The 12,353-nt window shown below is 39.7% G+C and overlaps 1 protein-coding gene across 9 annotated transcripts in view; it reads left to right on the forward strand.

Moving 5' to 3' along the window:
- Positions 1-12,353, forward strand: part of SCML2 (Scm polycomb group protein like 2) — a 71,862-nt gene that overhangs the window by 41,420 nt on the left and 18,089 nt on the right. For all 9 annotated transcript variants that reach the window (XM_015633845.1, XM_015633885.1, XM_015633902.1 and 6 more), the window contains 2 exons: positions 6,501-6,751; positions 11,772-11,907. In XM_015633845.1, the coding sequence (XP_015489331.1) occupies positions 6,501-6,751; positions 11,772-11,907 (387 nt within the window). The remainder of the gene's footprint in view (positions 1-6,500; positions 6,752-11,771; positions 11,908-12,353) is intronic.

Raw genomic sequence — 12,353 nt, forward strand, 5'->3', positions numbered from 1 at the left:
GCAGACTTTACCAAGCTAGATACTAGAGATGGTCTTCTCTGTTTCTGATGTAATTACATGAAAATAGCTCTGTTATGTTTTCAGCTGAGTTGTGCACAATGTGCAACATCACTACAAACCTAAGTATTGCCCTGTTTGCAGATGAAACAAAAGAAGTATTGAAACTTTAGACAGAGTACAGTTAAATCTGTGAAGACTCTGTGTTGTTTAGAGTAGCCAAAAAAAAAAAAATCAGATAAGCATGGTAATTAAGTTTCATTAAAGAAAAAAAAGAAGTGAAGTGGTACAATTTCGTACTGTTGGAGGTTTTATTTTTCTGTCAGTGCAGCCAGCTTCTCTTCGTGAGCAGATCACACAGTAGTCAAATCAGGCACATACAGTAAGCAGATTTATGCTGTCTTCAGAATTGTACATGAAAAATTCCTCAGTGCTTCAGGCTAAAATTTGATTTGCCACATTCTCTCAAATGTTAAGCTTTTCTTATTTGGTATTAATACTTCTTGACATCGTGCAGCAAGGCTTGGATAGTGCTGCTACAGGGCAGTAATCACTTAAGAAAAAAATACAGGTTTTACCTTTCCCAAATATGTGACCTTATTGTAAGTCTGGATTCCTCATCATCTTACCATGTTTATTTATTAGGTAATTGTAATTTTCTTGTAAATTGGAAGTACTCCAACACATTTTTTTGACTGTTACATGGAGTTGTTTTTTTTTAATTTGCTCTTGTTCAGGTCTTATGGGTACTGGTAGGTATTTCGGTATATAAACAGAAAGTTGTACTACTGTACAGACCTCCCACCTGCAGCTTGAGTAATAAAAGACCCTACTCCTGTGGGGACTAAGCAGTAAGAGTTACTAACCTAGTGCCAAGCCACAGCAAATGGTTGTGGTGCCCTACTAATGGATAGAATTGAGTGGATGTTTTCCAAATTTGTGTTAATAGGCATAAGCTATGTCCAGAGTATCAGTGCTGTCACTCAGCTGCTGAGACAAAACAAACTCTGGCATTGTACTATCCATGCTCTCTGCGTCTTTTTTTCTTCCCTGGGAGCTTGTTGCATTTTATTGTCTCATTTTGGGCCCATCTTTCATCCTGCTTATGCTGTTTGGGAAAAAAATAATGTCAAAACCATGGCAGAATCAGTAATGATTGGGTGAAAAGTCAGGTTGTTAAATTTGTACTCAATGTGTAGAGCTGGGCTTTGCCAGGCTTACTGACAGATTCAGCAGCAGCACATTTAAGTTCAGGTAACTCAAGTTAATGCTGTTTTGATTGTTTGAGTTATTTGCTTGCTCTCTTCCTTGTCGTCCTTCCTTCCAGATTATTAACAAAATACAAAATAGAGTTGTTTTTCTTTTGTTGAGGTTTGTCCAGGTTTTTTGCTAATGTGGTTGCAACGGCAACTCTTGTTGAAGGGTGAGACTAGGAGCTGGTGCTTCACGATACTTGGTTTCTGGGAACTAACTGAAAAGATCTTACAGGAGTCTTTCTTTTGTGTTGCCTGAAGCCCCCCAAGTCCCACATATCCCCTGCTCCATCTTAGCTTGTAAAGGTTGTTTTTTTTGGAAGTGATGTGTGTTAATTTGATTAGCAGTGGGTTTTGATGGATCTTAAATGGTCTTTTCAGTGGTTGGTTGTTGCCTGCCTGTTGAAAACGTGGCAGAATGGGGTTGGGGTGAAGGACTCAGGGACTGAAGGTACTACAGTGCTCCCTGGGGAAGTCACTGGGAGAGGAATGTTTTTTCTTTCTTCCATTTTTGTCTTACATTGCTTGGCAGTCTCCATTTTGCCTTTCACTCCTGTGTAAGGTCGGCTAAAAATTTTCGCAGAAGACAGAAACTATTTATTTCTTTTATTATATTGGTAACAGAAACTAAAATCTAGAAAGAAGAAAATTTCAACCTGTAGTGTCCCATGTCTTGCCAAGGTGGATATTGAAGTTTCCAAGTGTGATGTTGCTTTTTAGATAGCAAAATAATGACTTATAACTGATTTTGTATCATAGCAACATAACAATTACTATCTCAAAGCTACCTCATAACCAGAAGTAATCCAAACACAGATAGGAAGAGGTGGAATGTATTACAGATAGTTAAGCTTTTGTATGGCTCTGTTGTTCAATTGAGACATAAGGACATACATTTTTATAATCCTTGGCAGTAAGCTGTTTTGAAAAATTGCTAATCTTTTCCACTTCCTTTGCCAGTTGTCAAAACTATCATGATAATAACTGACTGTATTAAAGAAGGTTAATGTTATAGTTAAAACTCCAGGCTAGAACTCAGGAGATATGTTTCCATTACGCCTCCTGTGGAATGCTCACATGGGTTTAGGGTAAGTTGCTAAATCTCTTTGCCTCATTTTTCTTGTCTGTACATGACAGAAGGACCAAGCTTTTGTATTTTCAGAGGAACATTGAGTTTATATACTGGGGGGCATAGAAACAATACTATAGTACAAATAGGATAATTTCTGTCTGGTTTTAAAAGTGCACTGCTTTTTTTACTGGCCTAATTGGCATCATCACCTCAGGTAGCAATTCTGTGTTCACAGAATACATGGCAGTGAGCCCCTGCTTTGTGTACCTTGCTTTGTGTAATTTCCCATCAGCTAGCTGTTTTAAGTCTTGTCGTGTAATTGCTGTTCTGTGACACTAACTGAATGGGAGATTTATAATGTTTAAATATTACAAATCTGAACCTTTTTTTCCCCCCGCTTTCCATAAAAACACGGAGTGAAACTGTCACTGCTGATTATTTGAGGGAATTTTACTAATTAGAATTGCATGAGAATTCAGGCTTTTGAGCTGTCATCTGTTCCATCCCCTTCCCAAGCAGTGGAGGTTTCAGTAGCTTCAGATTTCACAGTTGTCTTAAGTATCTTGCTTATTCTGGCAAGAGATCTTGGTGATAACATTCTGGGGTCAATTTTTCAGTTCTCCCTGTGTCTGGGCAGTTTTTCTGCTTCTACAAAGCAGAATTTTGCCCTCATGGAAGGTGTGTAACCTTTTGGGTCCTTTTCATGCAGATAAGCTCAGCTGATTGCAGTGGATCTGCTTGTTTCAGCTAGGGACTGAGTTGTGGCCATGCGTCTCCAGGTTGTGAATTCCAAGATACAGGATTTGGGGTTTCTCTTACATTAAATGCAAAGTTTGCAGGTGTTGGGATTCTTACAGAACGGTTTGGAGGGAAAAAAGCAAGACTGTTTTGAAAGAGAAGTATGAAAGCTGTGAATTGCATGAAGGGCTGTATACCTATAGCCCTCACAAACGTGGCAGAGCTAGAACTCCATAAACTTTGAAAGCAGTGCTTCATAGCTAACATTTCTATGGTAAAGTATGTCTGTGTAGTGTGACCTCTGATCTTCAGTTATTGAGGGTGCTTGTACAGGTTTTGTCTCTAAACAAGGTATTTGGGAAAGAAAGCCATGCAGTGCATCCCATTCCTGAAACTGGAGTGGTGGATATTTGTGTAGATGAGCAACATGACACAAATGCTTGATTTTGTTTGTGCAAATGAAAGGGCCTTTGTGATGCAAAGCAGCATCCTCAAAAGGCAAATGTGCTTTTTTGGTTGTAAATATCCCAGCTAAATACTGCAGTAATTGCAAGCAGAGCTTGGCATTTTTCCTCTCTATTCTCTTCATCGTTATATTTTAACAAGTTCTCATGAGACTATTAAAATGTCTTAGTTTTTGGAACATGTGGCCTAGTGGGGATAACTCTGTCTACAGATGCAGTGGGTTGGCAGCTTGATTTTGCATGTCTTTTCATTTCCCCCCAGATCCTGTGACCCAGTGTAACCTTTGGTCTCCCTCTGAAGGCCGGGGTGAGGGAAGTATGAGCAGGTGACTGATGATCACTGTCAATACAGCCTGCAGACAATATGGGAATTACTTTAGCAGTCTCACACTCCTTGTACTCCCCCCATCCTCTCTTAAATCAACAAATGCAAATAGCAGCTTCCTCATTTGCTGCTGTCTCCGGGAGGCTGCCCAGGCAGCATGGGCTTTGTTGCAGTCCTGCCTATTAAAAAAAAGCAGCTTCAGCCCTAGGCAGAAGGAAAAATAGCAAGTGGGACCTGATTCCCCCTGCCCCCTTAATGGTTAATGCTGCTCATATTTGGTCCTCTGGCATATACAGGTAGGAAGATGGTGATATAAGATAGTGCTTGATGCGTGTGGTTCAAGAGGGCAGCATGAAGTGGCTGGAACTGTTTGCATTGTTACTCTTTGTCTGGTAAATGTCCTTCTGGAAGGGACTAGGGATTGCCCAGTGTCCAAATCTCTTACCTGTGCTCCTAGAACCTGTTGACTTGAAAGCAGCATGTATTTAACAACAGCTGTGTCTTTACTGTGTGAGAATAGAGATGCATTTGATAGATTTCAGTATACGCAGAGGCACAAAGAATTTGTTAAACAACATTTCTTTACAAGGTCATGATTGTTTTGTTCTATGCATAGTTGTGTGGCACAAATAAATAAAAATAGCTGCATTTTATATTGCTCTAAGTATAATGCAATATGTAGTATTGTGTTGTACAGCATACCATTGATACCATTTTGCTTTCCAGATATACAACTTAATGTGAGTTGTAGTTCAGCAATTCAGGAACATAAGAGTAATACTGTGCCAGCATTTGGTTAAAATTCTGTTCATCTTATTTTAAGTTGTCATTGCATATGAAAATATGTTTTGGCACACATAAATAAAAGGAAAGTGATCACTTTGTACATCCAGAAGGTTGTCCTTCTCAGATATCTAGGGATATCAGGTCTACATTTGATGTATTAGGATTGCAACCAGCCATAATGAAGAGATTTTTTCTGAACTGCCATTTAGGAATATTAGATTAGTAACTGAATCAGGCAAATAGCAATGTATGTAAATGCTTCTACTGCTTTAGAAATCTGTGTCAGTAGTAGTTGTATTTTATAAGAAGTCTGTATGCAGTGTGTATTTCATCTTACAGTGACATTTTCTATTGCAAATGCTTAATAACAGTTAACTCCTCAATAAAGATACAGAGTTAAAAGGAACAGTTGTAAAGCAAGGTGCTGGACTCTTTAAGTTGAATATAATTCATAGAGCTAGACATTAAAACTGTTTCTCAATCTTTAAATATTTTATTTTCTCAATCTCTCACTTCAAAAGTATCTTTTTGGGTTGTTTTTTTTTGTTGTTGTTGTTTTGTTTTGTTTTTTATTTTATTTGCTTACCAGAAAGCTTCAACATACTAATATTTTCAGGGAAGGAAGATTCCAAATTCACAAAAATACAGAATGAACAGCTCCTATGCTCCATTTCAAGTATGAATTAGTGCATTGAATCAGGCACTGGTGACCAACACAGTCGTGGTTTGATGTCAAAAAAATTTCCTGTTTCATCTTTGACTTCCCTGTCCTGCAGCTTATGTGTGCCTACCAGCGGTTGGACCAAGAAAATGGAGTATTTGTTGGCCACAGGGACTTAGTATTTGCTTTTTGTTGGCCACAGGTGCTGCTGTAGCATGGTGCAGTACACCTTTTCATTGAGGATATATCCTCAATGAAAAATGTTCTGTTCAGCATCCTTTGGTGTTCTAATCTGTCCATTAGGAGGGGAATTCTTAAAAAAAAAAAAATAAATCATTATTTCAGAGGAGAGTGAGTTGGGTGGAAAAGACCCGTTCACTAGGAAGTTTTAATTTAATGAAATCTGGTTACATCTTAGAGCCTTACACCAGGTTATAGTTCTCTCGCATCATGTGCATGTTGGAACATATCCAAGGGGATATCTGTTGGGAGCCCATATTGGATTGGGATGGGAGATTAACCCATCTCATGGGAGAAAATCACATCAGTGTTAAGAATGAAGAAAAATGATACTTTGTGTTTGATTTTTGGAATCCCTTCTTAGAAATGGTACCAGGTAGAAAAATCTGGGTATGGTTATGTGAGCTTAACTTGCTAAACCAGCATCTCAGACAAATAGTCATTAAAGAGATTTTTCCTTCCAACAGTTTCTCCTTGTCACTGGGATGGTTTTCTTTGCTGCTCAAAGTTGTTTTGTAGCTCCCAAGAAGCAGTTTGGATGTCTTGTAATTATAGAAACTACTCATAGCAGAAAAGGGATGTACTATAGGCTGTATAATTTGTGAAGTATTTTTGAAGGCCTTCTTGATGAATGGCACTTTATAAATATTATAATTAAATTATGGTGAGTGGATTTATAAGGTGAGTGGATTAATTATTGGGTTTTTTTCACAATTTTTATTTGAATGTTTTTCTCTTAGGGAAGTCCCTCTAAAAATTGGGTACAAAGAGTTCTCTCTTTGACTTCTATGAAGTTCTATAGTTTTATACCAACCACTTAAGTTCAAAGTAAAAAGTATATTCATTTTACAATGTAAATTGTGCAGTACACTTTTATTTTTTTAAGCCTTTGTTAGAAAAGTTGCTTTCCATTGTTCATTTTGAGGTTTTCCCCCCCTTCCCTTTTGTTTTTGTTTTTCCTCAGTTTCCATTACAAAGAGCAGTGCAAAAATCCAATCTTCCCCTTCCAAAGTGACCCGGCGTTCAATGCAGTCTCCACAGAAATCTGCTCCAGTACCAGCGCAGCGGGGCAGGAAACCAGGTCGGGGCAAACCCCCTGGACAGTCTGCAGTTCCCAAGAAGGGCAGGTCTCCTAAAAATATTCCCCTGACAAAAAGCACCTCTCATACTGAAAATCCTAAAACAAGGAAAAAAAGTTTAAAACCTGGAAAAAAGGTTAGTCCTTATCTACTACTTTACTTTATATTGCAAAATTTTGTAGTGAGTTTTTTTTTTTATTATTATTACTTAATTTTCTGTCTTCTCTTCAGCCTTCAGGGCTTTACTGTTTTCAGCAACTGATTACAAGAAAAAACTTAGAATAGCTCTTCTGGAATATTTTAGTATAAACTCCTGTGGATTATTTTATTCCCAAACAAGATTACTGTTTAATTATGGGTGAGTAATTGGTGTTGAAAAATGCTGTTCTGAAATAGAGAGACAGGAAAGCCTTTAAGCTTTTTAGTTTGGGTTAGTTTGTTACTGAACCATATATATAGCTTGCGGTTTTTGGTTTTTTGGGTTTTGTTTCAGGTTTAGAAACAAAGAATTAAAAATAGTGAGGGCTTTATTGCATAATTTAGGTTTCTTAAGCATACAGCGGCATTTGCCAGATGAATCTCTTGGATACCCCCTAATCCTGGAGCTTCTACTAGCATGAAGCAGGAAGCTTCTTCTTCTCTTGATGTGGGCCTAACTCTGCCCCGGTCTGAAAGGCATGATGCCTTTCTCCCTGCCCAGCTGAGTCAGACCTGGAGTGTTGGCAGCTGTCTCCAGCTTCAACTCTGGTGGAGCTGTTTTTCAGGTACACATTGGAACTGCTGTCCCCTCACCCCATTTCTCACTGCCCCTGACACCAGCACTGGTGGATAAGCAATCTCCAAGTGAGCCAGTTCTGGGAGCTCAACTGGTAGACAGCTAGCATGGCATCCACCCCTCCTACTTCCTTCTTTGTCTGCTCCACCACAAAAAAGCACAAATGCTACAGCTGCTGCAAGGAAGAATAGGATCACAGCAGGGTAGACTTAGGGCAATTTGGATTGCCATGGAAGTACAGTCTATTTTCTGAGGCTTGCTCATGCACAGCAGGCTGTCCAAGAAGAGTAGCAATCCTGCAATATCTTTCCTCAGGCACTTTGAGTCTGTTCTTGTACTCCTTCCTGCTTTGCATTAGCGCAAGTGAGAAGGTGGGGGGCAGTGCTTTTTCCTAGTGGTTTTTTTTTGCGCGGGGGTTTATGTCCATCCCTCTTTCCTCCTCACAAGAATCAAAAAGTAGAAGTTTTGGGGCCTTTCTCCTGCAGTCAGTATCAGTGTGGGCTGTGGGGACTATTCTTAATTATATGTGGGAAGAGATGGAGTGGTGGCAAGGTGGGGATTCTCCCTTCCAGTGATCATGCTGATCAATGTGAAATGCTAATGAAGCAATATTATTATCAGAGCATAGCCAAAAGGTCTAGTATGAAACTGGAAGCAGCACTTTGTTGAAAATATGATCACAAGATACGAAATGATTTTGGGGACCATAAATTGAAAGCTGAGCACTCTTCCCTGCTGCCTGCCCCTTGCAGTCAGACATCTAAACTGCTAGGCTACCGATTGGAAATTCCACAAATAGGAATTGGTCTCCAGTTTTGTTTCTCTCTTACTTGGTGTGTAAAAATGCACAGCAACAGAGATTAAAGAGGAGAAAGGTGCTCCTATCGAGGTTTAGCTGGTGGGTGGGGTGTTCTTCATAAGTCTGAACAGGGCTTTAAAGGACAGCATTGAATACAGGACTGTCATATCTTAACATTCAGGTGTGGCAGGTTGTGACACATGCATGTAAGAATTACTTGCATGTAAGAATTTTGTCCTCTAGCTCTCATTAAAAAGAAATTGAGAGGCTTTATGTTTTGAAACAGCAGTTGGAGGCACCTTGCTGTTAGAAGAGGCTTCTGGGCTCTGGGTGTCTGAAAGTGTCTGCTTGGAGCATTTGACACATGAGGGCTTCAGGCACTCTTTGTGGAGTGGGTGTTAGTGCTGACATTCCCTCTCCTGAGGCAGCAAATCTGAGGTACCCCTGTGCGCTCCTGATTTCCTCTGTGGGACCAAGCAACGGAGAATTAGGTTTTGCAAAATCTAGGTTTGGTATATCTAATTTGGGATTTTTTACTTTGTTAATTTTAGCATTAAAAACTTGAAAAATTAGCTCCTTTTGAGAATTCACAGAAGGCTGTTACTGCTTTGGTAAGTGGTTAAATTGCCAGGATGTTATACATATGTGCAAACTTTTCTTTGGACTATTACACCTGTTAGCATAAGGGTAAAGAGAGGAAGTGGGGCTTTGTGGGAGTTGTGCAGACAGGGTGTGTCTGACATGAAGTGCAGCCATACAGCCTGTACACCTCACTGTATGTATGCAATATGCAAGTGGTATGTGCCTAGAGGCTTGAAAGGGCTTTTTTTCTTCTGCGCACCCTGCTAGACTGCTGCAAAAAAAAAAAAACCCTCCAGATGCTGCACTAAATGGTTGTGTTTCAAGTGTGAACTAGCTATTTGGTGTATTTAGGGACATTGGTATCAGCTTGTCTCTCTGCAGAGTTGTTTGAATTTCTTTGCCCCTTTAGGTTTGTTATGCTGCAGTGTTTATCATTTTGCAGATATTAACTATTATTATACAGCTAGAAATATTGAGATGTTGCATCATTTTCTTCCTTTATTTAAATTTTTTCTAAGCTTTGTAAGTATGAGATGCATGTTGGATTTTGTTTTTCATTTGTTTCTCACAGCTTGCACTATATGTTTCTACCCTCTTATAATAAAGATTAAACCTGTGTATATCTCTTTCATTATAATTTTAAAAGTTCACTTTACATAACAGTGCAAAGAATTCCTTTCAGAATTTCTTGAGGAAACCCCTTGGTCTGACTGTGAGTACCAGCTGTTAATTCAACCCCACAGAAAGAGTTTTTAAGCATGATGGTGGAGCTGGCAAAGTTGTCCTGATGGAACAAGCTGTGAGCCCTGCTCTCTGCAGGCAGAGAGAGCTGGTGTGCCCTCCCAGCTGGCAGAGGTCAGACCAAGCCACTGTGCCCACTCCTGCTGGGGCTGTGGCCTTTCCCATGGAACAACACGGCTCTGGGCTCTCAGCTGGCTGCCTTTCACTGGGGGGTTGCAAAATGAGAGCCTCAGCTGAGCAAGCATCGTGTGCTATATTACCTTCCGAGGGAGAAGGTAGGAATCAGCCAGCTAGTCTCACCACACGTGTGCGTTGGTGTGGAGAGTGGATGGTTCCTCTTAGTTTAGTGTTTGTATTTTGTTTTTATGGCTATATTTTTCCCCATTTTTTCATCTTTTCCCTCAATGCAACCACCCATTTTTGGTAGTGTGGTAAAAGAACACTGTCTCTCCTGCAAAAATCCCTGCTACAGGGGGCCTTCAGGAACACTGGACTTCAGATCAAAACCTCAGTCTTCCCAAGTACATTTTTTTCCTCTGTATTAAGAATGGAGAGCTTTCTAACATCCAGTGTTAAGATAAATGGTCAGTTTCTGGCAAGTGATAGATCACTTCTTGGTTCTGTGCCACCTGTGCCACCTCATCTCATTCACAATGCAATGCCAAGTCTTGGCAGTCTATTCCTTATGTTCATGGTGATCCCACACAGTGCCATATTGTCAAGTACTTTCTCTAGCTTATCTTCTCCAAACTGCAAGTGGCACAGAATTTTTCTTTAAAGTGCCCTGAAATTCAGAGGGAAGTTAATTTATTCTTTCTAGGTGTGAAGAAGTCAAGCACTGCTTCTTTTAGGAAGTTATATATTCTGATTGCTTTCTACATGGTTTTCAATACATTACTTGGAAAATAGGCTGCTTCTAAAAGTGTAAAGGATAAATACTACTAAATGGAAGAGGGCTTAGCCTTTCTTGGCAAATCAACAGAATTTTTACTTCATTGTATATCTGTTTTAATGGTAAATCCTTACCACATGACCACAAGTCTCTGCTGCATTCAGCAGTGTGAAGACCTTGGGTAATCTCTTACATTCCTAATTTTTGCTAGGTAAGAGAGTCAAAATGTAATCTGTTCTCATGCAAGAATAAGTGGTGAAGTGATGAACTCTGATGTATTATTTCTTTTATTTCAATGTATTTTCACAGTATGTCAAAACATGTCACTGATCTCTTCTCTGGAGACCAGTGAAAGAATCCAAGGGAATGGCCTGAAGTTCTGCCAGAGAAGGTTTAGGTTGGATATCAGGAGAAGGTTCTTCACCCAGATGGTGATTGGGCACTGGAACAGGTTCCCCAGGGAAGTGGTCACAGCACTAAGTCTGACAGAACTTGAGAAGTGTTTTCCCGCTCTCAGGAACCTGGTGTGACTCTTAGGGGTGTCCTGTACAGGGCCAGGAGTTGGACTCAATGATGCTTTTGGGTCCCTTCCAGCTCGGCATATTCTGTGATTCTACGAAATGTTTTCCAAGTGCACATCTCTTTTCTAAATTGCAGCCCAAACCAAATTACAACAAAATTCTCTTTTCCTTAGGTGGAGAAGGTAATGCACATGGACCAATCTCTAAACCACTGTGTTCTGAACTCTGGTTATCTGTCGTATGATAAGCTGCAAATAAGTTTGCTTTGGGAAAGGAAAAGGTTTTGGCAACCAGCATGACTGGATTGTAACTACAGGCTTATTTGATATCTTGCGTGAAGCACCTGAAAACTCCTGGAAGTGAGAATTTCAACCCCTTTGAAACAAGCTCAGGGAAGATACAGTTGCACTGTAATGTTGACACCAAGATGTGACTTAGGTTTTTTATGGCAATACATACACAGCCCAACTAACTTACTTGAGCTGTGATAAACCCAGCTGAAAGGGCATGGGCAGGAAAATACCCCAAAATACCTCTTCCTAAGATTTTTAGAAGAGTCATGAACTAGTATATAAAGCTGTTTATTTTCCCACTTTTTAGGTAAAGATGGGTTCATTTCTAAGGCATTTGTTGTCTCCTGCATTACTAAAGTAGCTGTAATTGCAAATTGGCAGTTTCTAGTCTTCCTTTTCTGAACTTTCCCTTCTCTGCTGTGTGTGGTACTTTTCTAGTAAGGAACCACACACATTCATTAAGATGGTAAGTGATAGCAGAAAGGTTGTGCAGACTCCTTAGAAAACATTAAACATTTTGACTCTGGTTTTTTTTTTTTTTTTCTCTTAACAGAAAAAAATCTTGCCAGAACAAGTGACTCCTACATCTCCTTCTCCTCAGTCATCTCCTGAGGGGGAAAATGGCACTACCCAGATACTTAAAGATGGAATCAGTTTGTCTGGTGCAACTGCAGCAGTTATATCCACAGGTAAAAGACAAAGGAAAAAAAATATATGAGATGGCTCCCAGTCAAGCAGTTTAATTTTATGAAGAGTGTGCTGCAAACTTATTACTGCAAATCATTATCCACCTGCGTTGTTTTTTAAAGATATTTGTGTGAGCTAGAGTTACTTTTCAGAGCTAGTATCTTGATGCCCACATTATAGCTATAAGTGCTTGGGCACAGGGACTTTTGATAGATCTGTTAGACCTGGCAGTTTGTTCCCGTGTGAAAAAGGAAACTGTGCAGTTCATTCATGTCTGTCCCACTCCTTAGTGTATGAAATCGGAATAAATGTAGCTAAAAGCACATAAAATATCCTGATCCCATGCAAGCTGTACTGTAATGTAACAAAATGGAGATTTTATCTCTATATAGCCTTACATGAAAAGAAACAGCTCTGTTAAAACCCAGTAACAGCAACCAGAGGGAAT

The sequence above is a fragment of the Parus major genome, chromosome 1 (assembly GCF_001522545.3).
Source record: "Parus major isolate Abel chromosome 1, Parus_major1.1, whole genome shotgun sequence".
In the NCBI taxonomy this organism is placed as follows: domain Eukaryota; kingdom Metazoa; phylum Chordata; class Aves; order Passeriformes; family Paridae; genus Parus; species Parus major.